Genomic DNA, 26,717 nt, shown 5'->3' with positions numbered 1-26,717 from the left:
AGGAGAAGGAGAAGGAGAAGAAGGAAGAGGAGAAGGAAGAGGAGGAGGAGGAAGAGGAGGAGGAGGAGGAGGAGGAGAGAAAAAAGAAACCTGGAGCTAATAATCTAGTTTGCTTTTCCAAAAGCTAATGTCTAACAAATGCTATGCCTTTATGGTGTAAAGGTTTACCATCAGGTTTTTCCCTCAGTTAACCCGAAGAGGACCATACAGTAGCGAGGGCAGGCCTCACAGAGGGCAGCTGAGTCTTCTTATTTATCAAGCTCTTTTATGACCTGTAAGCCCAAAGTTAGGCCAGGGCATCAGCTGGACTATGGAGGCAGAGGGGGACAAACCGCCAAGCTGTTCATACTACTGGAACGGGCACTTCTCAGTGAATGGGAGGATCTGAAGGCTGCAGAAGATAGTGGTTTTGAAGGATGGTTTAAGGAAATGATAATTTTGGCAAGAGAAAAGGACCCAAGGTCGTGGTTTCCCGCTGTATGCAAGGGTTTAGGAACAGTTTATGTGTGCTGCTTGGACTTGGGTAGTCAGTGACGTCAAGTTGAACTCTAGTTTCATGCAGAATGTCCCATACCTATGGTGCAGACAAACCACAGATACTTTCAGAAATAGGGAAGTGAGAACACCATTCTTTCCACATTCAACAGCCCACAAATAAACGGCGACACTCCTGTAACAATAAAGGAACTCGGGGCAAAGACACCATCGCTGCTCCGTTCCTTGAAAAGACCATCCTTTACAGTCGACCATTGTCTGATCATTCTTTTAAAATTAGCTCATGTCTCTTAAATTCAACTCAAGAAATATTTTAGGGGCTGGGGATTTAGCTCAGCGGCACAGTGCCTGCCTGGTAAGCGCAAGGTCGTGAGTTCAATTCCTGGTACCGAAAAAAAAACAAAAAAAAAAAAAAAAAAGGAAATATTTTAATACTCAATGAGCTAAGACTCCACTTTAGCTAATTTAACTGTAGTTCTTACAGCAGCTGCTTTGTTCTATACGTGTGCATGCATGGGCACAAGCAGAAGCATACGTTGAGGGGTTTTCTGAGAAGGACGGAAGGGCAGACAGTAGACGGCCTTGGGACACCTTGAAAGTTGGATGCTCTTCTGAGACATACATACAAAGGTGAATGTCATTAAAATTTTAAAGCAAGGCAAAGGGTTTAAGTCTATAAAACTAAAAGGTTTTCATTGACAAATTACGTTAAAAGTATTTTTAAAGGTTTGTCACCCATAACCCACTAAGACTCTTTTTTATAAGCCATCATTACTGAGGACTGTATGTTCTACAGGCCCTCTGTTAGGCTCTGAGGATATGGCTCTAAATGAAAACGTCACCTCTGCTAAAGAGAAGGGTGTTTATAGTCAGGTGGGAAGGGATGACAGACAAACATAACAGCAAATACGCTCCACCTGAGACAGGTGGGATGGGAGTACACGGTCTTGGTGATCAGGAACCAGACCATGTGAGTGGTAGTAACACTTCTTGATACCCACCATGTGGCTGCACATACGCTGGAATCATGACAGCAAGGAATGACCCTGGGCAAATTCTAGGGAGCCTACCCTAGGCCAGAAGTGTTGCCCTGACTTAGGCAGCGGTGACGATCCATCACAAAACGACCATGACTATTAAAAAACCAAGCCTTTGCGGGGCAGGGAGGGCTTCTCCGAAGAGGCGTCCTCTAAACCAGTGGTTCTCAAATTTTGCTGTGCTATGAATGGCTTGGGAGCTTAAGAAAATCCTGACGCTCAGGCCACCCCATACAGTAACAAAGTCGGAATCTCAGAGTAAGACCCACGCGCCAGTAGTTCGTAAGGCTCGAATGAGCAGCCAACGTTGAGAATCACCAGTATGAGCCGAGATCTAGCATGGCAGGAGTGGGACAGGGGAAGGAAGTAGGTGAAGAAAATTTCCTCCCAGTCCCGCCAGCCTCACTCTTATCCATGTGCGCTCTTATTTTGCGGCAGGACGCTGTGCCCGTTGTCTTCAGGGGGTTCGCTGGAAGCAAAGTTACTTTTCTGCAGCTGGGAACAGGTGTATAGCTTTCTCTCCGCAAGTGGACGACTGTGAAGGACACCGTGTCCCCCCATGCTGCAGGGCTGCTCTAACTTAAAGGGTCCATCAGTACCTCTTCAATCAGTAACTCCTCTCCTTTCTGCCCACACCATCACCCGCCCTGCTTCCATGATCCCATCATATGAAAAGTCTAAAAACAGACACTGCAAGGTAGGGAGAAGCCTCGCTAGGCCTCCTCAACAAGGACGACAACACCGTTCAGAGGTGGAGAGGTCTTTTCCGTCACAGAAAATCATACTTTATGGAACAGCTCAGATGCTTTTCAGAAAATGTGGCTCCTTGCCTACGGCCATACCACCCTCAACACAAAAAATGTGTGAAAAGACACCCTCTCATCAAAAATTGTAGGTCCTGGTTGTGTGCTTCGCCACGCATTTCCCACAATCTCAATACTCGCAGGCAAATGCTTAGACTGACAAAAGGGGTCTGTTTTACAGTTGTTGGTGTAGTGCCTGGATACATCTGTAGGTGGCAGTAATATTGCTGGAGAGTTCCTGTGCTACTTCAGATGCAGGTGAGTATGAAAATACTCAAGAGTATGACAATTCCTACTGATTTTGGCAGTATCATATTTAAAGCACACAATGGGGAGTGCAGCCCATATGCCTTAAAAATATCTTACACAGTTTCGTAACACTTATTTTGCTACCAAAACATCACATTAAATGTTACATCATTATAAAATTATGTTATCTAGCATTACCTACTGAGATGAGATCCTATGGTAGGAGCTAGAGCAGTATCAGTACGTATGTTTTTCCACTTCTCAGGGATGGTTCTGGATCATGTGGTTAATTCCTTATGTTATTATGACAAGCAGTGCTCTTTCTCGGGAGCCTTTGGCTCTCTGAATTACATTTTTGAGATTAATAGCAAGTGATGTCTCCTGGCTTAAAGACTTCATGCGGACTGTCTCAGAAAAGGTGCCGCAGTTGAAATCGCAGCAATATTTATACTATTTAATGGACTTCATATACATGGCATAGCCACAATATGTAATATATGACACGCCTTTCTATCAGGAAAATACTGAGAAATGGAAGATCTTGACCAGCACTAGCCTAGCTGAGTGGTGGCGAACCTATGGCACGTGCACCAGAGCGGGCACACAGAGCCCTCTCTGTCAGCACACGAGCCAAGCGTGTGAGTTGTTTTTCTAAACTAAAGCCTCAGTATTCAGGTTTAATTGCAGTGTTGGCACTTTGCAATAAATAAGTGGGTTTTGGGTTGCACTCGCTCTCTGCAAGGTTCTCTATCACTGGCCTACTTTCTCGTCCCTGGGGAAGGGCACACTTGTTATCTCTACGGAGAGGCAGCTGGTTGAAAGCCCAGCTAGAAATTCAAGTCCTGGAGTTTCCCCGTAGTGGGAACAATGTGACGGCACTGGGGCTGGGGAAAGAGAGATGTCAGGGTCCCTGCCTTTTGGACATGGCAGAGACGATCAAGAGCTAGGTCACACGACAGCCAGTGTCTCTCTGTGACACCCAGTGCACTGCTGCTCACGGGCTGCGAACATGCCATCGTGGGATGGCTGAGGGCCAGCTCCGCAGTGGACAGTCCTTCAGGACCGTCCTCCTACGCCAGAACTGTTTCCCTGACTTTGGTGAAAATGTAAAAGTCGTAAGCACTGACATTTATCTTAGGAGGAGGAGGGCTGTTAAAAACAACGCATTTTGTAAGGAGGCGTTCCGGCTGCTTCCTCTCCCCTCTACTGTTCACTGCAGGTGAGCTGCATGTGGAAGCGGAGGGTGCAGCTCTCCAGAGCTAGTTCTTGCCCTAATTTCCAATTTCAGACCATCCGGGCTTCTTTCCTCCTTTGCAGACTGACCTGGTCAAGTCTTCGATGTCTACCAGCATGGCATCCTGCTCTGTGTGCAGCTCATCCCGGATGAGAAGCAGCTGGACCAACTCTTCATTCAAGCCTGGGGCAAAGAAAGGAGCGCTTAGAAATAAAACTGCAGCCAAGTCACAACTTCTAACTCTGCGTGGACCGTTTCTATGTATCTAGACACATACACACATGTAAACAGCTAGACACCACAGTAAAGATGTTTTTCTAAAAATTTAGACTTCTCATTTTAGCTTCTCAAAGCCCAGGAGAAGCCATCATGGGGAAATATGACCAGTTTACTTATTTTAGAGGTACTGGGGAAAAGGGAGAAAGGTGGATGGAGTACCCTTTACTGAGAATGCTTGGGGCTACAAACGTTTCAGATTTTGCTGGTTTAGTAGTTCTGGAATATTTGAATTGATACTACCCCCAAGTCCCAAATCTGAAATGTTCCAAACTTTGAAACTTTCTGAGCATTTCAGAGCATGTGAGATTTTAAATATGAGAATGCTCAACCTATACATTCAGTTACATTTATGTTACATAGAAAAAGAACTTGTGGGGCTGGGGATTTAGCTCAGCGGCAAAGCGCCTGCCTGGCAAGCGCAGGTCGTGAGTTCGGTTCCCGGTACTGGAGAAAAACAAAAACAAAAACAAAAAAAGAACTTGTTAGTTGCCACGAATTAGCTTGTCTGAAAAATTGGAGTTTGTTTTGAAGAAACGAGCATGTTCAGTGTCTCTCCTTCGTTTTCAGGCTGCTCCTGGCCACACCGGCAGTCAGAAGACCCTCTCGGCACCTGACGGGCTACGTCAGACGCCCAGCTGGAGAGGCAGGTATGCCATGAATGCTTCACGCCTTCATGTGGCCCCAGGAAGTTGTTCGAAGGAAAATATTGGAAAATCAGATTTCTTGAATAATCAGATGTGTAAAACCTGAAGAAGCAATCCCTAAAGTCTCTGGAAAGCAGGATGTCAAGGAAAACATTCCTTAGTCTTCTTCTGGGAATAAAATATACGTATTTAGATAGAAACATTTCTAATCCCACACAAATCCATGCACTGAGTTAATTGACTCTTGTCCACGACCATTATGAAAAAGCACAGGGCTCCCTCTCGCTGCTCTCCCTCAGAGAAGCCCAAGCAGCTGGGTGCAGACACGGGACTCCCTGATGCGAGCCCTGGGCATGGAACAAAAGGAAGGGTGGAGGTGCTCTGAAGCCCTCCCTCCCATACTGTTATTTTTTTTATTCTAAAGAGAAGAAAGAACAGTAACAAAATAACAACAATGAAGACAAAAACAAAACAATACAAAAACAATAAAAATGATACAGGATTTCAAAACAAGATGACAGAAATTAACAGTGGTTGTTATATTTATACATTGTTATCTTCAGTGAAGTTGCTCAGATTATCAGATGTAAAAATGCAAGATGGATCAGACATTAAAGACGATAACAAGTAATAAAAAACATCAGAAATGATACAGAGCTTCATTAAACGAGATGGTAGGAATTCAGCAATGGTTGTTAGACTGCATATTGTTTCTGACTTCAATGGTGTATTTTCTTCCTTTAGTTCAGACTAGTTTCAAATTTTAAAAACAGAGAAACTCATATGGCAGTGTATAAAATTCCATCTACTACCTACCAAAAAGGACTAGATTGAAATTTTATTATTTAAGAGTCTAAAAAAGATCTTTCAGTGGTAAAAGACTAGAAAGGCTCTGCAGTCCTGGAATGGGTAACAGTTCTAGTAATTCTCAGCTGAAATTAAAATACAGTTCTAGAATTTTTTTTTTTTAAAAAAACTTGTAAATCTATGGTTTCTTAAAATCTTGAATCATTTCTTTTGATTTTAAAATAATACTGAATGTATTAACATGACACTGAATAAACTACTTTTTATTTGGAACTAGTGAAAAATTTTATTTATTCTAGTGTGCTCCTGGGGTAGCTTTCTACATCGATCACTCAGCAGAGTGCCTGCATTTCTGAGCCCTTAGTACATACAAATATTTTTTCTAATATTGTTTTAAGCTACTATGGAAAATTTCAAACAGATACAGCAGTAGTAAGACAGTTAATAAATCCCTACATATCCAACCAGTTTCGATAATGCACAGCTCACGGCCGATCTTAAATTTTCTCTCTCCTCTGCTCCTACTGCGTCATTTTAAAGCAATTCTAGCTGCTACATTATTTCATCCATGACCACCTCAGTAGGTATCTCTAAAAAGACAGAGGGCTTTTAAAAACTATGCACATGCCACGATTACCTTTATAATATGTAAAATAAAAAAACAAATCTTCAATAACCGAATGCTCATTCAGTTATTGTTCAAATTTTTCTGCTTGGCTTAGAAGTGCTTTTTTATAGTTGGCTGGCGTGAACGTCCCTTTGGCTGGTTTCTCTCTTGAATTCCTTTTAATCTGTAAGTCCGGTAGGATTTTACAGAACCACAGAGTCCAGAGGCTGCAGAGATCGTGAATTTATCCAGCGGACCACTGTGCCTTTGTGAGGACGGTCTCTCAACAGGCCAAGCCGTGCACGTTCTCTGTATGACCAACCACCACCAGGTAATGCCACTAACCACCCACTCGCCATCCCCTCTGGGTACTTCTGTTAGAGGTCTTTATTCTGGGGGAAAAGGCCCATACTTTGTCGTTCTGTAATTTTCACTCATTGGTAATGTACACTTTCACTCTGCAGAATCCCACAAAATATGAACGATGTGATTTGACTGATGCTAACACCCAAAACAAATGTAGGTACCAGTAAAGTAGAAGGTATGCTCGCATAACAGGCGCCTTGTAGCCACTGCATTGTCCACGAGAACAGATGTTTTGAGTTAAATATATGCACAGGGCATTTAAGACAAATAAAAAGGAGTCGTACCATGCTGAACCTTGAAAAATACATAAAGCTTCTCACATTTTATAGTTAGAAACACAACAAAGACAAAAAAAGAGTCTTGTGAGTCCTTTTCTTGCACACACACAGATAGAACCCAGGGAAAAAAATCACACAAAAGAACCAAATGAAGAAAGCAGCGCTGTCCCGGCGTGCCTTGCGGCTCAGACGCACTTCTAAGCGCGCCGTACACTTACTTTCGATCTGGGAATGCAGGTCGTTGACGATCACTTGTAGCTGCCCAATGGTCATGTCTCTCAGGTCGGTGGGCTTTAAACTCCTTTTCATCAAACATTCACTTATATGAGGCATGTGTGGCAGCTGAGGACAAAGGAGGGGAGCAGAGATGTGAACAGAGCTACAGGCGCCCACTTTCTGGGAAGGACACCCAGTTTCCTTTCCGGGACCCACCCTCCTTCACCCCCCCCAGCTCAGATGCTGTGCTTGGAAGCTTTCTCAGTCTCTGACCTTCCCAGCGCGGGTTCCCATCTACACATGCCTGCGACGCTGCCTGCACCAAAATGTTACACTGCCAGTATCAAAAGCTTTATTGGTCTTTAACACAAATGAATTACCAGGATACAAAAGTTTATATGATATAGATGAAATTAATAACATCAGCTACTATTTAATAATTTATACCATGCTACAAGCACTGTGCAATGTGCTTTGAAAGCTTTGTCTCCCTGAATCCTCATAACTGTGCTCATATATTGGTGTCATACCCATTTTACAGATCAGAAAACTGAGACTTAGGTCCCTTGGCTAGAATACGTGTAGGAGTTAGTTAGATAATTCTGAAGTTCAATGTTGAGGAATGGTGTACCCTGAGTCTGCTCTCAGAGAAGTCTGACGTTCCCTCTATCCACCCCATCACTGCTAGATTGATTGGCTGTACACCAATCTTAAGTAACATAAAAAGGTCTATTTTCAGTAAAAAGAGCAGAGTAATTAGCAACAGCGAAAATATTAACAACACATTTAACCTCCCTTGAAAGGTAGGAATGCAAATTATAGCAATACTGAGGTCTACCACACTCAAAATTTCTTTAAAGGAATTTAAATATTCCTATGACAACCAATATTGCCTCTCAGAAAGACAGTAGATTGAATCAAGAGGAGAATTTACTTTTGTGAAAGTAATCTACTGCTTACATATTGCTTACGTATCTTTTAGCATGACAACAGAAAGGAAAAAGAAACAATTTTTCAATGACAGTACTTTTCACAAACTCCCTTGGAGAAGCCCAAGTTTGCATAATCTCGCAAGAGGGTGTCAACCATTCACAGCCACCAAACCCCGGTGTTTCAGCCTTTGCTGCTTACAAGATCAGCGACGGGAGACTTTTTCCTGTTCTGTTTTTCCACTTCTACTTGCATTTTGGCCATTGGTTTGGCCATGGCAAGGGCCATCTTGGCTTCAGCTTGCAGTTTCTTTTGCCTTGTGAGAAAGTCCATGTCGTCCAAGGATTCAGACTCTTCTTCAGTGGTGTCTCTATCAGAATAGGAAGAACTCTGTTTGCTCTGCAAGGAAGAAAGAGCAGCCTGAGCTTCGACACTGGCTAACACGTGATTAATGTCGAGGAATGGTGTACCCTGAGTCTGCTCTCAGGGAAGCTTGACGTTCCCTCTGTCCGCCCCGAACCTGCTCGATTGACTGGCTGTACACCAATCTTAAGTAACATAAAAAGGTCTATTTTCAGTAAAAAGAGCAGAGTAATTAGTAACAGCGAAAATATTAACAACACATTTAACCCAGAGCTAAGGCCTTGTGTTTGTGCTCAGAGGAGCGAGGATCTCAGAGAGCCACTGGTGTTCTGACACTGCACTGGACTCAGTGACCAGCACATTTCCTACTCTTTGGTCTTCAGTAAAAAAGGAAAGGACAGACTTCAGAGACAGTAAAAACACCCGGAAGCAAGCATTTATCGTTATTCAGCCAACTTCTGTAACAGGTGGGACAGAAATTAACTCAATTTCTAAGCCCAAAATGATTCTTAGCAGTTTTCTTCTTATAATTTTAAAAACATATCTTATATCTCTTAGTTTATGAAAGCAATCATAAACTTTCATAAAGTTGATGTATCTTTACCGTCATTACAACTTTGATTTTTCAATTAATTGTTGTCAGTTCTTAAAAGTATGTGATTCCAAGAGACTTTTTGGTTTTGATCATCTGGGAAGTTTGCTCCTGACCCACATGGACGAAACTTTTTTTTTTTTCCCCTGGTACCGGGAATTGAACTCACGACTTTGTGCTTGCCAGGCAGGCACTGTGCTACTGAGCTAAATCCCCAGCCCCAGAAGAAACTAAGTGCTCAGGAAGACACAACACGATGCTCTAGCCAGCGGGAGTCTGGACTTACCATGGGGGACAAGGGAGTGTCCAGGCTGGTTTCAGTCTTACTGTCGTCCGCATCACTGTCCTTATCGCTGCCGCTGTCATTGACAAAGCATATCTGCAGGTTCATCCCGCTCTGCAGTCTAGGTAGAAATCAACAGGGTATGAACTCTAGTAGCTGTTTATGTTATTTGGCCACAGCCAATAGAACTGTCTGATTTTGCTAACAGAAAGTTTTATGTATCCTTCACAGGGGAGAAATGAGTGACCAATATTATTCTCCACTTAAAAATGATTTTACCAGAGGACTTCCTAATATTCTATTAATTGTTTCATAACAGTTTCATGATAAGTGAAAAATAATTCAAGGCCATATGTTACAGGACCCAGTGCAATTCCAGACACATGTTCTCAGCTGCTGAGTTTACAATTCTGTCTAATCAAGATGAATGGGGTCCTTGGCCAAATAAGGCTACCTGGTATCGTCTAGGGTCCTCTCTCAGGGGACAACCTAGAGAGGGTTATATTACAGCTATCACCTCAAGGCTAAAGATTTCTGAAAAAAGAATTATTTTTCTCCCAACAGCCTCAGGCTGTTTGAAGGAAACCTTTACTTAGGGCAACTGCCAAAAACCAATTGAAGGAGCTCACCCTATGTTACCAAGAGAGAAAAATACCACAGGTTCACCCTAAAGAAATGGAAGGAAACCCGAAGCTCGGTCAGGAGGGAGGCCTCAGAACACAGCAAGGTTTTGAGACTGCTTCCTGCACACAGAGTCAGAGTCACAGATCTCTGGGGAGCTCATTATATTTGTGGTGAACCCTGAAACTGCAGGAGGGAGTATCTGCTATGCCTCAGATTCCACTCTGTCCTAACTTTTTTGCGAACATTTCAGTACTGTTTGGCAATAATTTTATTTTTTAGTTAATTAATTACTTAAAAAATTTCTTTTGAGAGAAGGTCTTGCTGTGTAGTTTAGGTTGGCCTTGAACTCACTCGGTAGCCCAGGCTGGCCCTGAACTCATGGCAATCCTCCTGCCTCAGCCTCCTGAATGCTGGGATTACAGGCGTGCGCCACCATGCTCAGCTAAAGAGTTTTTATCTTATTCTATTTTTTTGGTTCTGGGAATTGAACTCGGTGACCTTGCGTTTGCCAGGCAGGCACCGCGCTGCTGAGCTATATCCCCCACAAGAGTTTTTGAAGAATTTTCTTAGAATCTCTAGTAGTCCCAATCTCTGTGCAAGCATAGATAAAGAATAGGCAAAAGCAGGCTCCTAAGGCAATAAGAGATCGTAGGATGCTGATCTTAGGCAGCTACAGGGCACAGGACACTGGATTTGCTCTGGCATTATTATTGCCAGAGTGAGAAATGCGAAGAAAAACTTATCTGATAGCTGACATTTGTATTGGATTGCGGGGGGGAGAGGCAGATTCTGATGGTATAGATGCTTTGCTGGCATTTAAAATGCTTCTTTGATTGAAAGTAACCCAGAACCCAGCACCCAGGTAAAACCAAAAAACAAAACGCTTGATTTAGCAGGCAGCACAACTGTTATGGGTATGTACTGCCACCTATTGTTAAATTCTATAATTACTCAAAGGCCTACTTCTACTTCCCCCTTTAAAAAGCATAACAGCACTCCCCTACGATGTCCAGTACTTTACCCTTTCCCTCCTTAAGGCATAGGAGAGAAGGGCTAGGCCCAGGGGCCCAGGGTGGATGGAAGGCTGCAGACTCTAATGTGATGGGCTCAGGGTGCTCAGCTGGACTTCGTTTCAAATTCTTCCTTCTTTCTCCAGACACATTACCAAAATTCTATGAACTACAATTTCCTCATCTGTAAAATGGAGTGAATAATGCACTCTTCTGTGTATTCCAGGGAGTATTGAAGGAGCTCATTCAGAGCTTGGCTTGGGCTCTGTCCTCCCTTCTGACTGGAAACCCAGACAAAGGTGACTTGACTTTGTGAAGGGACCTTTAAAATCACCCACCCTTGTACCTCTTGTCTAGTCACAGCAATCTCTGATTCAAAATTACCTCGCTGACAGAGTGTACTCAAGTTGTCCCTAACTACTAGGCAGCTTGGCCCTTTACTGGGCTGGGATTTACCTCCTTTTGACTTTCTTTTATTGGACCACCCCCCACCTCCAGAAATCTAATATGTTAAAGTTTTCCTTTGATCCATATAAATTAAATTTTCAACTTGCACACTTGATCTTAGCCAAAAGGCTGAGAAGCGATTAAATTTTCAACTTTCAATATCTGTAGTTGGTCTGGAAAACAAAATCAATCCGTTTTTAATAATAAAACTCAAGAAGATGATGTGAAAGAAAACTTTACAAGTTGAAAACAGCTCCTTGCAAGACTAGCATAATTACAAATCTAGGGTTATGTAGCTTTTTTTGATTTGTTGAACAAAATCTTGCAAAGTAGTATCTGGTCACTGTATATATACTGAAAAATATACAACGGCCTGATAGCACCACAACAAAACAGAGTTTAAAACGCCCAAAGATCTATCATTTCACTCAGAAAAAGAGTTGTATATTCTGTTGTTCTGCCCTGAACTGATCGTGCTAACAAGGCCCAACCCAGACCTAAAGAGTATCCCACACAGCATTTGTAACTCAGGAAAGGCAAGGCGAGAGATTTAACAGTTGGGGAGAAAGGAAAAAACGCCTCAGGTAGAAATTCAGAAAATCGCCTTAGCCACATTATCACTGCGGGAAACCGAACAGAGCTTCTTAAAGGGCGAGACTTATAATTCCTTGCAGCGGTAATCACCGGGAATGTAACTCCCAGAAAAGGAAATGATATGACATTATAGCTAATGGTTCAGAGGGGATTTTAGTAAAGACATCTTAAAATGGGTTCAGGTTTTAAGAAGGATTTGTTTGCCTTGAGCCTCTAAGCAGGTTTTAATAGGAAGGTGGCTTGGGGTGAAGCTTAGCCACAGTTCCCAAGCAGTGCTCTGGCTGTGGGGTGTGGGGGGCCACCCAGCTCAGTGAAGGCCTCTGTGCAACAGGGTCAGAAGCAGGTAACCCCTGCTCCGCACGCGTAGCAGTTTTTGAGCCTCACTTCTGACAAAGAAGCTCCCTAGGCTCCCGGCCCTGACACCCCAGTATCCGGCCTCACCTGTAACCAGCCTTGCAAAATTGAGGCTGCAGGGAGTCTAATTTGCCTGGATCTCTCCAGCACCGTCTGAAGTGAAAACCAAACAAGATCTTCATCTTGTTAATTCTAGATCAGATTTCAAGGTATTTCATTCAGGGTTACTTGACGTTTTGAGTGGCATTTGGCAGAGCAGAGCATGCGGAATGCCGCTGAAGTCTGCCTTGCCAGGTGATTTTCTATCTGAAAGGCCTGGGTCCTGATTACCCAGGAAACCTCTTCTCCTTTATACGCCGTGCAGCAACTACAAATGACAGTGCCGCGCAGAGCTACTGACAGGGCACCAGGGTCTGCTGAAGGGTATTCTTGATGGAGAAGGCGCAGAACTTGAAGAGACAGAAGCCTAAGTGTATCTGCTGATGGTTCAGTGTGGACCGCAGCAGCTCCCTGTGTGACAGTACGAATCCACCAGGAGTGGGGGAGAACTTAGGGGTGAGGCTGTTCTGTACCCCGTCTGCCCGACATTTACAGAGCAGACTGTTACTCAGAAAACAGCTGCGCTGAGTTCCAGCTGCAGTTACCAGGGATATTACTGAAGTATGCATGGAACTGAGAGATGGCAGAGAAGAAAAGTTCTTAACTACAAAAGAAATCTCACAAGCACAGCCAAGTGCTGACACAATTTGGTATAAGAGTAACATTTCTTTCAAAATACTCTGACAGGACCAGTTTGCTCCCTGAAAGAAACAATGCAATGGTCCTGAAGTTTGCTGTTGGCTTTCAGCGGGGCAGGAGCTACTGTGAATCAGGGCTCTCTTTGTCCTTGGTCCGGGCTGTGGTAAAGAAGGGCTGGTCTGAAGCCAGCTCTGAAGCCCAGAACTATTCACGGTATTCTGCTTTTAGAAATGGGAGTCTTTTGCACCAGCTTTGACCACAAGCACTGATATACGAATATTTAAGAGTCCTTGGTAACATTTTATCTTCCGCCAGTCTACCAGGACTCAGAGTTCATGTCGCCTGAACTCGGGGCTGAATTTCGGTTTAACAGTATGTTCGCTGGCATCTGTTCCTTGGGCTACATAATCACCAGTAGTTCGCAAGCAAGATCTCAGAGACATCAAGCAACACACCCCAGACTGTGACAGCCTGACACAAATGGTCCCGGTTCATCCCCTCCTTGCATCTATCCTTCCTGTAGTGTGACTCTGCAGCTGCCCCCATCGAAGAGTCTATCTTTCTACCCTGGACTGGCTCTGTGACTTCTTGCGACCATCACAAAGCAGTGCAGTGGCAATGTTCCAGCTCCACGTCTTCTCCTCAAGGACTGCTGCAGCCGGCACCCTCTGCACGAGTCCAGGCTCGGCTGCTGGAGGCTGAGTGTTTCACAGCAGAGCTCAGTCCTACAGTTGTCCCAACAGAAGCCCCCGACGCAGGAGAGCTCAGCTAAAAGCAGTGAAGGTACTTTGCTGACCTCCGCTTCACTGCAGACACGTGAGCAAGCCATCCGTGCCCAGCTCTTATCAGCGGAACCGCCCAGCCAACCAATAAGCTCTTAAGCGAAAACAAATGCTTATCCTTGTATGCTTTCGTTGCATGATCACTGTGGCAACAGGTAAACAGCACAAGGTTATAAAGCAAGAGATTTTAGTCTAACGTCTTTGAATCCATCCCCCATCAGATACTTAACCTCAGATTTGGATTTATAGTATTAGGTTCTGCCTGGTCTGGCAGTATAATTTTACAGGGCATCTACCTCCTGTGTTTGCTTATAGTATGGTTTCTCGTAGGAAGCCGAAGAAGAGGGAGCTTCCCATGCGTCCATGGACTTGATGCGTGCACTTCTACGCCCATGGTCGGTGTGGCTCGTAAGCCATCAGCTCTGCCGTGCCTTTCCCTACACAACATCCCCAACCAGTCTGTGGCCACGCTGTTAAAATTTACTATTTCCACTTAATTTAATGGATCTGGGATGCATTATTCAAAGAGTTTTCCGCATAATGAATAATCACCCATATTGTTATACGGTATCCTTTTCTCTTTCATGAAAATTTCAAAGGCAACCAAACTTGAAATATGTAAGCAGACATAGGGGTCTGGTTGCTTACTGGGCAAGGCAGCTTCCTCCTCTCCAGTTTCTGTTGGGAGACTGGGTGATTTTTAGTTTTTTTGGTTTTTTTGTACCAGGAGTTGAACTCAGGAGCTTGCACTTGCCAGGCAGGTGCTGAGTCACTGAGCTATATCCCTGGCCCCAAGCTTAAAATATGGACTTTAACTACCCAAGGGTCGGTATAAACACATTTCACTTTTCTGAAGAAAAATGTGGGAACAATTGCAGATACATTGTATGTGTGACGGTGTCCTCATAGAGCATGTTGAGGTGGGTCAGAACAAGGAATTGCTATTCCACAAGGAACCGTAAAACACTTCTTTCATCCCCCAAACTGCTTTTCCCTATGGACTGCTCCATATTGATATTATCATGAGAGTTACAGAAGCCTCCTACATTTAAAAAGATAAGTTTCCACTTCCCGAGGTTTACTCTGAAAATACAAGGTTGTACCTTTATTTTACTGGGATTGTGTTCACTTCCTTTCGCTAACAGGCGTGTAATGTAATAGGATGGTCACTTTCTTGGATTTTAAAGAAAGACTGCTATTTGTATAACAGCTTCAACTATTACAGGTCCAAAATATATCTCCATCACACGAAAGTGCTGAAGTAAATCATTTTTATAACTATGTAAGGTACAGGAGAGGGTTGTCCAACTGTTCATTCATTTAATGATCAGGCAGTAAGAGCTCTATAAACTCCATGGCACCGGCAGCCAGCTGCTGAGGAGCTGCTGTCTCTTTCCGCCAGGAAAAACACTTAGCTTGGTACAGTTCTCACTGCTTTCTGTTGATTTTTATCTGGGCCACTTCACTCATCTGTATTTTTTGCTGGCCACTAAAGTAAGTGGATGCATAGTAGTTAACACAGGAAAAAAACCAGGTACCTACCACTTGGATCATAAATAAAAATGTACGAATACAAATGTGGATTATTGAGAGCACTAGACAGGAACAACAATAACAGCAGCACCCCTAACGCATACAGGAGAACCCAAACCCTCGCTACCTGGGCACTGACGACACAAGGTGTTAACCGAGAAAAGGGAAAGAGTGGGGAACTACAGAAGACAAGGGTTTTAGCGAATGAATTAAGGCTTGTTTCAGGGTGGGTCTGAATGCAGAAGAGAGACGGGAAAGCCAACCCTCCAGCAATTATGCGTCCGTCCAAAGAGGGCTATTTCTTTTTTTTTTTTCCGGTACCGGGAATCAAACTCAGGACTTCGCACTTGCCAGGCGAGTGCTGTGCCACTGAGCTAAATCTCCAGCCCCAAAGAGGACTGTTTCTAATTATGTGCCCAAGAGAGGACCGACAGGGGGAGCATCCCGTCTCTCTCTGTCCTGTCCTGACCCTACACCTTACCGGACTCAGCCTTTAGCTGCCCAGCAGCGGGCGGGTGAGTGAGAGGCCCTCTCTGGGTATTCCTCTCCTCATCTTACACATACTCCCTTTTCTGCTTGCTCTCCTAAGGCTAGTTCTGGACGTTTCCTTCCGTACATGTTCAGAAGGTGGCTCACGGGCACCGCACCCCTTGTGGCCACAGAGTCTTCTAACTGGCAAAGCAGCTGACAGAGAAGGGGAACCTCCTTTACTAGCTTTTCTTTCAGCCCTGTCAGCTCCTGTAGCCTAATCCAAATCTCCAGAGAGCTATAAATACTTGCATTCCTCAGACAGCTGTTGGTTCTCATTTCACATCGGTGTCCATTTCCGTCACTAATGACCACTTTCATGTAATTGAATTTGGAATTATAGGATCTTAATGTTGGGAAAATGCATTTTCAACAGAAATATTCTCTAGCATGAATGGATACTAGGAATAAAACAGCCATCTCTCCTGGATGCCAAATGTGGTCTTTCTTCATTTTAATCAAGGCTAGAACATTTCCAAGCAACCTATATTCTGAAATAAATAGAGTTACTATTTTTGAGCATCTGTAATGTGCCGGGCACTTTACATACCTTACCCCTAACCCTTGGATACCCATAAAGCAAAAATTGCAAGTCTCATTTCACATTTGAGAAAACAAAAGATCAGACAGGTTAAGTTACACAAGGTTACCATGCTGGTACCTTATTCCAGGAGAGTCTGTCTTGAGGAACTACGACACTTTAAGAAGGAACAAATAAACTCATGAATGGGAAAAAAGAGAGGGAAGGATTAAAAAAAAGCAAAAACACAACCAAAAATGAAAAAAAAGCTGCAAACAAATGACTAACAGTAAAAGATTAATTATAAGAGGGTTAAATACACAATGGGCTATTATGCAACTGGTAAAAAACGTACGTAACAGAAGAACTGTTATACATGGATGAATGCTACTGATATACTGAGTGAAGAATATGCCCAAAAGTAGTTGCTACGCTACGGTTCCAATCAAAACATAGATATATTATGGATAGGAAAAATGGCAGAAAATATCTCCAAATAACTTTTAGTGGAGGAGACTCACTTGGCTTTGGCTTTTTCTCTTCTGCATGCCTCTGAGTTGCCAAGTGTGGGCATTAACAAGAAATAAAAAGGGAAAAGGCGAGAAGAGCAGAGCTGATGATTAACTGTGTGTTGGAGACAAGGTGAGTAGGTCCAATGTTGACAGCTGGAAGAGCGGGGCTATGCGTCTGACTCAGACCATGCCGATGCGGGCACCGTGACTCACCGATGAGTCAGGCCGAGCTTTCGTTTTTGGCAGGGTACTGAGGGTGGTGGGAGATCCGTGGGCAGCAAGAAACATATTTCCTTCTAAGTGAACAGTTTGTGGATGGACTCTGATTTAACTCTTGACATCCGTTCCCAGTCTCCATGCGATCTTCCTTGGATGGGCCGTAAATTACAGATCCTAAAGGAATTGCTATAAACTTAACCGTTTGTGTTTTTGAAGTCAGCTTGCCTGTTTATTCTGCTCAGCCCGAGTTTAAATTTCTATCTGTCCTACCTACTGAGCTGCAGCGGCTGGAGCCATGCAGGCTGGAGCAGAGATGCTTATTCCCATGCAGACCTTTGATTACGCTCATGTGGCTGGAGTGAACACAGCAGTGCAGTGAATGCCTGTGTATTTTTGAGGGGAATGGTCGCGAATTCTTTCTGTGTGTGCATGCCGGGGACCGAACGTAAGGGCCTCACACATGCTAAGCCTGTGCTCTACACTGAGCTACACCCTCAAGCTCTAGGTGAGAAACTTAACTCAAATTCTTTTCCTCTCTTCAACGCTGAAGCACTGCTTTTTATCACTTCTTATGTTCAAGTTTTAAAATACTGTAGGATCCATAGTAAATTTTATCTCAAAAATATTCTCTTTCTGACCATTGAATTTTAAGTAGTGATTTAAAAACACGGTAAACCTACTGAATGGCATTGATTCTTTTTAGTTTTATATTTTTCAATATTGGGGCTTGAACTCAGGATCTCTGCACTGACTAACTTCCCCAGCCCCTCTTTATTTTTAAATTTGAGACAGAGTTTTACTAATTCATTAAACTCTGGCGAGGCATGAACTTGTGATCCTTCCGTCTCAGCCTCCCGGAGTCCTGGAATACAGGCACATCCCGGTAGTGTACTACCACTTCTGACTTGAACCGCACTGATTCTATGAGGCACGGTCATTCATATATTATAATCTTTAAAATCAGGATGTATTTCACAGTCACCGGTCTGCAGGCAGCTGGTGGCATTACCGTATTACTTAACCACAACCCTAGCAGTGAATCAGGTCAGGGTCTCTGAAGAGGCGGGGCCTTGTCTGTGGATGCCTTCTGATAAGAACGTCAGGACAGTGGCTTGGAAGGTCATCCACCGAGCCTCTTATGGTACCAAGGGTGACATCAGGGAAAACGGAGATGCTGACAACTCTGGAAAAATGGCTACATGGAGAGCTGGACTCTGATGTGAAAAGCTTCAGGACAACCCTCACCAAAATATTCACCTTTTCTTCTTCCTTTCCATTCACAAAAGATACAGATGAGAAAGTGGTATCTAAACACGTCTAAAAAGACTCTTTCAATAACTGAAACATTCCCAGTGCAAAGAAGGTATGTGCCACCGTTTCCCTGGCAGTAGCTTTTCTTTTCTGTTTTTGGAGGTGGTCCATAAAAGAACTATTTGTCTTATAATCAGTGGTGACTGAGGGTAATAATAACAATAACACTGACACAACCTGACCCTGGTCCGGGTCTCCAGAACCCTGCACCTGTCCTCCTCATAGAAGCCCCAGGAAGTGGGCACAATTACTACCGCATTCTAAAGATAAAGAAACCGAGCCAGTCACGTCATTAGTGAGAGGCCCTGGTACCGGTGAGGGTTCCACGCCCGGCCCTCTGGCTCGTAAGACCCTGTTGTACCCACTGTACTTCACTGCCTTTCTAACGAGCTGATTTGGAGAAAAGCTTGGGAGTGTGGTGCGGGTGCAAAAGCACCTCAGGGAACGGAGTGTGGTGGGAGACAACATCTGGGGGCAGTGGCGGTCTCCGGCGAGAGGAGCTGGAAGGCTGAGGGATGGGGGATAAGGTTGGAAGGTGAGCTGTTTAGCTGTTAATGATACCGTTTGCCGTTTCAAAAGCCATGCGTAAATATTCTATCCACTGTGTACACAGCGTGGCCCTTGGAGCTTTCCTCCCCTTTCTGATGTGTTGCAAACAGCAATATGTAAAGGTTTCTGTCCAAAGTAGAAACATCTTCCACGGTTTTTAATGTGCAGGATGGCCAATCTGAATGAGAACACTATGAGGGGCACAGGAGATTTTGCCAGATTAAACAGAAGGCTGGATGCGGCGGAACGTGACTCTGATTGCAGCGCTCTTGGAAGATCACAAAACCCTGCCCCCCAATAAAGGACCAGGATGTGACTGAGTGTGAAGGTCCTCGGTTCAATCCTCCGACACACACACACACACACACACACACACACACACACAGAGAGAAAGGAACAAAGAAAGGAAGAAAGGAAAAGGAAGATTGAACAGGAGGACCATGATCAGCAAGGGTGTTTTTAGTAGCAGAAGACGCTTCCATGCACTTTCAAAGGAGCTTGGTCTTTCCGTGGGCTCTGTGTGCAACCACTGCCCGAAGGGTGTGCACGTCGCCGTGATAAAGTCATGACAACTTGTCAAAGATGATGCCCCAATGAAAAATAATTCCTAGAAGCTCTTTTAATTAAACATTCAGCTGTCCGCTGGAGCCATTTTTAAATACAAAATGTAGCCCCGTGGCCTTTTTTCCCCATGCCTCTCACGCCTTTTGCAATAGCTTAGGCAACTGAATTCTCACTGGTGATAAAAAAAATTCATAAGACGGGGTACAGCTGGTTATGCCTCTAGCAAGGTGCCAAATTCAGCTTGCACAAAATTAATTGCACCTAATTAAACTGGGGTCATTGGCATTATTGTAAAGTGAGGCTATTTATTAGACAAAGAAAATTTCACAAGTACCAATTTGCTTTTCTTTGAGGTTTACGAAGGAGAAGAATTGCTTACATAATTAAATTTGTTGTGCCATTTTAATCTTATTGCTCCTTAAAAGGTCCACTTTAAATCTTGCCTCATTTTTTGAAATTGTGTAACGTTTTAGAATACTAGAAGGTAGGCCTTGGAGGACAGCATTAAAAAGATACTCTTCCTGTAGATTACCCAATGACTTTTCCAAAAGTGTGAGCAATTTATAAGCTACAGTTTGCAGTGACATGTATCTGGCGCTACTTATATGGAGAGTTTTCTAAGCGAATTATTACACACATACGAGAGATAATATAAAGTTTTAAATATATGGTGCATGTTATACCCAGGCTGCCTTAGTATGAACCTTTTACTTCAAGAAAGATGTCACAGAGAGTGAATTTGAAACAGGTCAACCTCGTTCCTCACCCATGCTGGACAGATATGAATATATCTGCTTACTTCTTCCAGGAAATTATGCAAAAATTATTACTATTAGAGACAAGAGGATGATTCACTTTCCTGGAAGAAGGATGCTGGCTTGACCTCTGATTTTGTCGCATATTATACATACAGATTTTCAGTTCCTCTTACTCAAAGCCCCTGTGAACCCTATTTTTAAAGTCTCTCTCCATTCCATGTTGCTGGTCTAGTTGGTAACAACTCCCTGGGGTTCTATAGCCCCTGCTTCTGACCCTCCTGTCCAAACACGGAAGAAAGTGGCAGGTGTTTATTATTGGTCTTGTCTCGGTCACTCACCAATAAGGCTCAAGAAAGAAATGAATTTTGATTGGGGATGTTGGGATGGTTGAGATACAAAAAAACCAGTAATCATTATTCATGCTGCTGCTCAAAAAAGATCTCTGGGGAATTTTTGTTTTTCCTAAGATTCATAATGCTGGAGAGAAGGGTATATCCTAGTCTATGTTATACCACCCCATTGCTTACTTTATAAAGAGTATATCACATTGTATTTATACCTACATGCAGGGAGATAAAGTCTATCTTGGGGTAGGGTAAGAAGAGAAGTGAGAAGGAGATTTACTTTGTGCTTGTTCTAAGAAAGGAGAGTGGAAAAGACAGGGAAGGTTTTCCCTACAATGTCAGATCAGGCTGCAATGTTTGAAAAATCAAAGACTTCCTAGATATCTACTACCAGTCCCCACGGTTTCATGTGTTTCCGCAGCAGCTAGGCCAGTTCCTACCTCCTTAATAACATTGAGCTGGGTATATATAGACTTGGAATGTGAAACAGAATGCTGGGGATTAACTTGGCTGATAATTTGTATAGGGAAGTATTATCCTAGTAATAAAAGAAAAAATAATTTTCTAAGAACATGACTAAACCTAGTATTTCTTAGGAACCTTATTTCAAAAATAGGTAATTTACTTTTCATATTTTCTCTTAAGCTTTTAAAATCTTTTTACCATAATATTTTTCTTAAAAATACAGCAAAAATTATAGTCTCAGTTTGAGAAAGCTGATTATGCATGGATTAGCATATTTTGAAAAAAAAAAGATACTTCTTATATTTGCCATTCAAGTAGAAGTCAACTTTTAATTAGTTGAGTTATAAAGTAATATCAAACATTCTTTTGCTGTAGTATTAGGCATGAAATGTCTTTATGGGATTATTGTAAGCCTAGCTTTCAATTTGTCACTCTTTCAAAAAGTGCTCGAGGAGATAGCATATCCAGAAAATCCAGCAGCTGAAACGGAGAACTCAAACTTGCAGGCACAGCTTAAATGCCAGGCTTGCTGGCCCCGCAGGCCCCTTTAGAGCATCTCATATACTGAATATGCAGGTAAGCTTTACAGGTAAATGACATCCTTTAAAAAGCACAAACAGAACTCCATTAGTTTGCCAAAGGCTTCATTTACTTCAATAGGCAGGACCCACCTTAAAAAAATAAGCTCAAAACATTAAAATCTGTGACTTGGCTGATTAATATCAAGTCCTCACCTTTGCTTAAGATTAAATACCGAGCTCTTCAAAGTAGTAAATTCATACAAGGCTTACCTGGTTCAGTTATTTAGCTAACTCAATACACGTGCTCTGACGCATTTTGGAGCACCATACTCCATAACTCAAGATACCGACAACTTTTAAATGGATCCAAAGCGCAATACTTATTTAGGGGCTGTAATTCTTTAGAAAAAAGTTATACATTGGCAACTGAACTTTCCTAAAGGTTTTTCTCCCACGTAATTACTGATGAGAAGGATGACAGTCAACCTTTGCAGATTTGCAATTTACAAAGATAAAGTGATATTTCTTAGAAACATTTAGTCTCATTAACCACCATCCTGAGGGGGATCCAAAAAGTCATCGTGTTCTCACAGAGGATGAGCTCATCGCAGAATGTGGAGATAAAAACATCTGAAAGAACAGGATATAAATAATCTTCCTTATGGCAATTCAGTAAGTGTAGCTTGTTAAGAGCTACTGTGAAATGCATGTGTTCAGTTCTCTATGTCTCCGAAGGGAGTAAATGACTCAGTGACTTCCAAGTTTTTCTCTGCCACAAGTGTTAGGTGGGCTTTGGGGACTTTCAGGGAAGAGCTGGAGAGAGGTACCAAAGGGGGCATGGGAAGGGACAGCGGGGAGAAGGTCTGGGGGAGACATTTTCTAGGCAGTGGTATTCCGGGTAGTCTAATCCCGCTCCTCATTCTCCTGAACCAGAGGACTATTTTGTGTTACAGGTGGGTTTTTATTGAGAAGGTATTTCTACTTGAGGAATAGACATTGAAAATGTGCATGAGACTCAACCACGGCATACTGAAGGCAGGTATCCACTCTTCTGAAATCCTACTATAATGGTAAAGGAAGAAAGACATGGATAAAGAAAAAGGAATGAAAACAGCACACAAGGGAGGTTGAAAAAATTTGGAAGATAAAATGCAGATGCCTGAGAGATCTCTGACTTAACTACCTTAGTCTGCAGGGGCCCATAGGAGCAGCTGGTGGACGAAGCACAGGGGTTTGCACAGCGGAGTCCTGGAAATACTTAGATACACCTGAAGGGCGGGAATGGAGCAGGAACACAAAGAAAGACTGAATGCCTAAAAGGCCGCCTAGACTGGCTATCTGCCCTACCCAATCGAGGCCTGGCAGAATCAGGAACTTTACTGATTAATCAGAGGGCCCCTGGACTGGAAGGACACGCAGGCACAACTGAGGTGGCAAAGACATGCTTTACTAAAATCTAGAAAAGAGAGTGAAATTCTACATGCTAAACTTTTATTCATTCCCCTGCTATGGTCTTAAAACACTGATAGCCAGGCTTTTAATCCCTCAATATGATCCAGTAAAAAATTTCAAGAAAGTGGTTTGCTACATGTAATTAGATAATTTAAAATTTATATGGAACAATGGAAGAACAAGATTATATTTTTTCATTTCATTGAAAGCATTAATTTCCTTTCTTCCCAAAGAAAAAGTGTAAGGACAAAGACTTCCCTGTCTAGGTATCAGAACTTATTTTCAAGCTATAGTAATTAAGACTATAGTTTTGGTGCAGGGATAGAAATAGTAACAAATCTTATAGAATGTACTCCTATCAATGTACAGAATCTACAGAGTAGTCTATCAGATGAGTGAGTGAAGAAAGAGATTATTTTATAAATATAATGGAGAAAAGGTCATCTGTGAGGAAAGAGATGAAATTAGATTTCTATCTTATATCAAGGAATCAGCTCCTGATGGATTATAGACTTTCAAAAACCAATACTTTTAGCTCCTGTTAGGAAATCTCAAATGTCTATTAAGTCTTGGGATACAGGAAGATTTCTTATATAAGATACAGACAACACTGACTAGAAAAGACAGATTTGATAAAGTTCACTATATTTTAAAAAGAAAGGTTTGATAAAGTTTATTATATTAAAGTCAAGAACTTATGGTTATAAACCACCCATTAATAAAGTACAGACAAGTTACTGCCTGAGAAAAGGTATCTGCAATATGTATACTCTATTAAAGACTAGTATTATGTCTACAGGACTTTGATAAGACAGTAGGAAACACACGGACAGCAACAGAAACTTGGTCATAAAATCCAAAAAGACATTTAACAGAAGGGAAAATAAATAAGGCTAACAGACACAACAAAATACCATTTAAACTCCTTCAATTAATACAAATTTCAAAAGAAATTGGCAAATTCAGGTCCTGGAAAGGCTATGGATCCACAGATCTCTGAGGTATTGCTGACAGGAGTATAACTTGGTGTAACAATGTTGGAAAACAGGTGCCACTGTCTAGTAAGTCTGAACGTTCATGTATTTTTCTAGTGAGTTCACTCTTATGTACACTTCAAACATTCATAAGCAGCACTGTTTATGGGAGAAAACCCTTTGGAACGACACAATGTCCATCATCAAAAAAGTGGCAAAACTGTGGTGCATTTGCTTAGTAAAATATAATGTAGCAGTCAAAACTGGCAAATGAAAAAGGAAGCAATCCTAATTTAATGAGAAAAAATAAAATTTCTTAAGTAAGTGATTTTTTTAAACATGGTATGGAAAGAATAATGTGTGTTCTTACTGATGTAACATTAGTTATTTGAGCCTAAATTGTGATGTAATAAAAGGAGAATAAGAGATGGAATATATAGATATGTTTGTGGGAGAGCTGTAAAAAAACCCCAGATAAACTCCAATTTGCTATAGGTGACAGTCAATAGATGGTTATTTAAAATAAAAACTAAGAAGATAAAACATTTTATTTAAGGATATATACGTAAATAGCAGAAGGGACAACCAAAGGATGAAAAGTTGGTGCTTCTGGAGAGTGAGACAAGGGTAAACACACACACACACACACACACACACACACACACACACACACACCACTCACAAGTTGGAATGCTACTATTTTCCTGAAAACAATCGTCAGTGTACTTCACCACTTGCAGCGCCCATGCTTAGAACAATCTGCAGATTGTCTCTACCTTCTTTAATGAAGGTTCCCGTGGAATGGCAGCAAGGAACTTCTTAGAAATGCAGAATCTTTAGCCCTACCCACTCCTACTAAATCAAAGTTTCTTCTTCTTTTTCTCCCCTTTCTTCTTCCAGAACTTCAGACTGAACCCATACTGGGGAAATGAACCTTTACACTGAGCTACATTCTCAGCCCTTTTTTTTTAGACAGTCTTACTAAGTTGTTAACTTGCCAAGTTGCCCAGGTTGAGGTTGAACTTATGATCCTCCTGCTTCAGCCACCCCGAGAGCTAGGATTACAGGTGTGGGCCACCAGGCCTGGTCAGAATCTTTACTTTAACAAAATCTCTAGATGAGTCATAAGCATGCCAAAGTCTGAGGATCTCTGGTCTGTTTTCTAGGTAAAATTATAATCTAAATAGGTTTTATTAAGAATTTAAAATTATGCAAATTACCAGTAATATTCTGAAAGACATTAGGATAAGTGGGTGATACCCTGAAATAAATTAAGACAAAGGAAAACCACCTGGAGGACAGGCTAAGTAGCGTAACAAACACTGAGTAATCCAAGTGGGAACTGTACTTCTCGGTTACTGGCATTCACTGCAACTAAAGATATCGGGGTGATTCTGGGTGCTTTGGGACTGCTTAATGGGAAATCTGGTAGTCTGCAACCCGTCTAAAGCGTCAGTCAGCTTGTTTTAGAAGTGTGGCTTGATTCCTCCATCAGTCTGCAAAATCAATATGATGTCTAATGAGAAGTGAAACATGAAAATCTGACCCAAGTAGCTGGGCAGTGAGCCACAACCAACAACTAATAAACCGATAGGTGAAGAACAGTCTAAAACTTAGACAAAGATGATAGTATTGTGGAGAGATAACTACCTGAGGAATTAGAGGGTATTTTTGTTAGACGTATAGTCAGGTGACAAAATCCACTTAGGCACATATCAGAAAATCAATGCAAAAGAACACTCACCGCGAGGAGAGGCTTGGCTTCCCACTTTTGCTACAGCTGGTATAAATTCCTGGGCCATCATCAAAGAAGCTTCCAAGTGCCAACTTCTGTCTGATAGACTCTCTCTCATTTTTCTGTGCCTAAAATTTCAAGAAAATTAAAAAAAAAATGCTGATAAGTGGGCAGATACACCACAACCATAGGCAGTCCAACTCGCTAAGTTTCTTAGAATTGTAACCTTAGATGAAAAATAAATAGATGGGCTGCAGCCCATGAGCATCTGAATTATTGAAAGCTGACATCGAACCCGTCTTTTCTGGCTCTAATTTCAATTCCTCAGAGATCTGCAGTCTAGGTATCGATCATCCTGGTGTCAAACAATCGTTACAGGGATAGAACTAGAGTACTTAGCACCGCAGTCTTTTTTCTCACCCCCTAGAGATGGCAGGGTAAAGACATGGAAGGCCAGCACCTTCTCCTAAATGCCATCACTCTGATCTCAGATGTGGTTTTCTCCTAGATCTTGTCCATCTCTTCTTTATATGTCCTTCTGTGGCAAGAAGATGAACTCATCTGACTGATGTCCAGTGGCGCCTGGGAGCTGGTAGATGCTACACGATGGTGTTCAAACTGAGCCCAGGGCCAGAGTCACAGCACCTGCCTGCACCAACCTCACGGTCCTGGGACTGGTGTTTCTGTTCAGGAGTTAGCCTCCTCTCACCAGGGCTAAAATGTGAGAAACTCTAAAGGTAAAGTCTGGAATAGCTGGAGAATTGAAACTGGGCGAATCTGTTTGATATTTTGAAGAGAAGCTAGGTTAGCATGCGTGGGAAAAAGATTTGGTAAATTATACCACTGTGATCCTTTGGATATGTTCACAATACTTGACTTTTCATAAAATCCCAATAAAAATGCACCATGCTGGGGGCTGGGGATTTAGCTCAGCGGCAAAAGCGCCTGCCTGGCAAGCGCAAGGTTGTGAGTTCGGTTCCCGGTACCGGAGAAAAACCAA

At 42.6% G+C, this 26,717-nt stretch overlaps 1 protein-coding gene across 3 annotated transcripts in view; it reads right to left on the bottom strand.

The window, feature by feature from the left end:
- Schip1 (schwannomin interacting protein 1) overlaps window positions 1-26,717 on the bottom strand; it is a 138,539-nt gene that overhangs the window by 1,419 nt on the left and 110,403 nt on the right. For all 3 annotated transcript variants that reach the window (XM_005393115.1, XM_005393117.2, XM_005393116.2), the window contains 5 exons: window positions 25,727-25,845; window positions 9,187-9,304; window positions 8,147-8,344; window positions 7,018-7,141; window positions 3,908-4,001 (listed from right to left, as the gene is read on the bottom strand). In XM_005393115.1, the coding sequence (XP_005393172.1) occupies window positions 3,908-4,001; window positions 7,018-7,141; window positions 8,147-8,344; window positions 9,187-9,304; window positions 25,727-25,845 (653 nt within the window). The remainder of the gene's footprint in view (window positions 1-3,907; window positions 4,002-7,017; window positions 7,142-8,146; window positions 8,345-9,186; window positions 9,305-25,726; window positions 25,846-26,717) is intronic.

This window comes from Chinchilla lanigera, unplaced genomic scaffold (genome assembly GCF_000276665.1).
Source record: "Chinchilla lanigera isolate Chin_1 unplaced genomic scaffold, ChiLan1.0 scaffold00047, whole genome shotgun sequence".
In the NCBI taxonomy this organism is placed as follows: Eukaryota; Metazoa; Chordata; class Mammalia; order Rodentia; family Chinchillidae; genus Chinchilla; species Chinchilla lanigera.
Note: the sequence above shows the minus strand (reverse complement) of the source record. Positions and strands in the feature narration are given on the sequence as shown.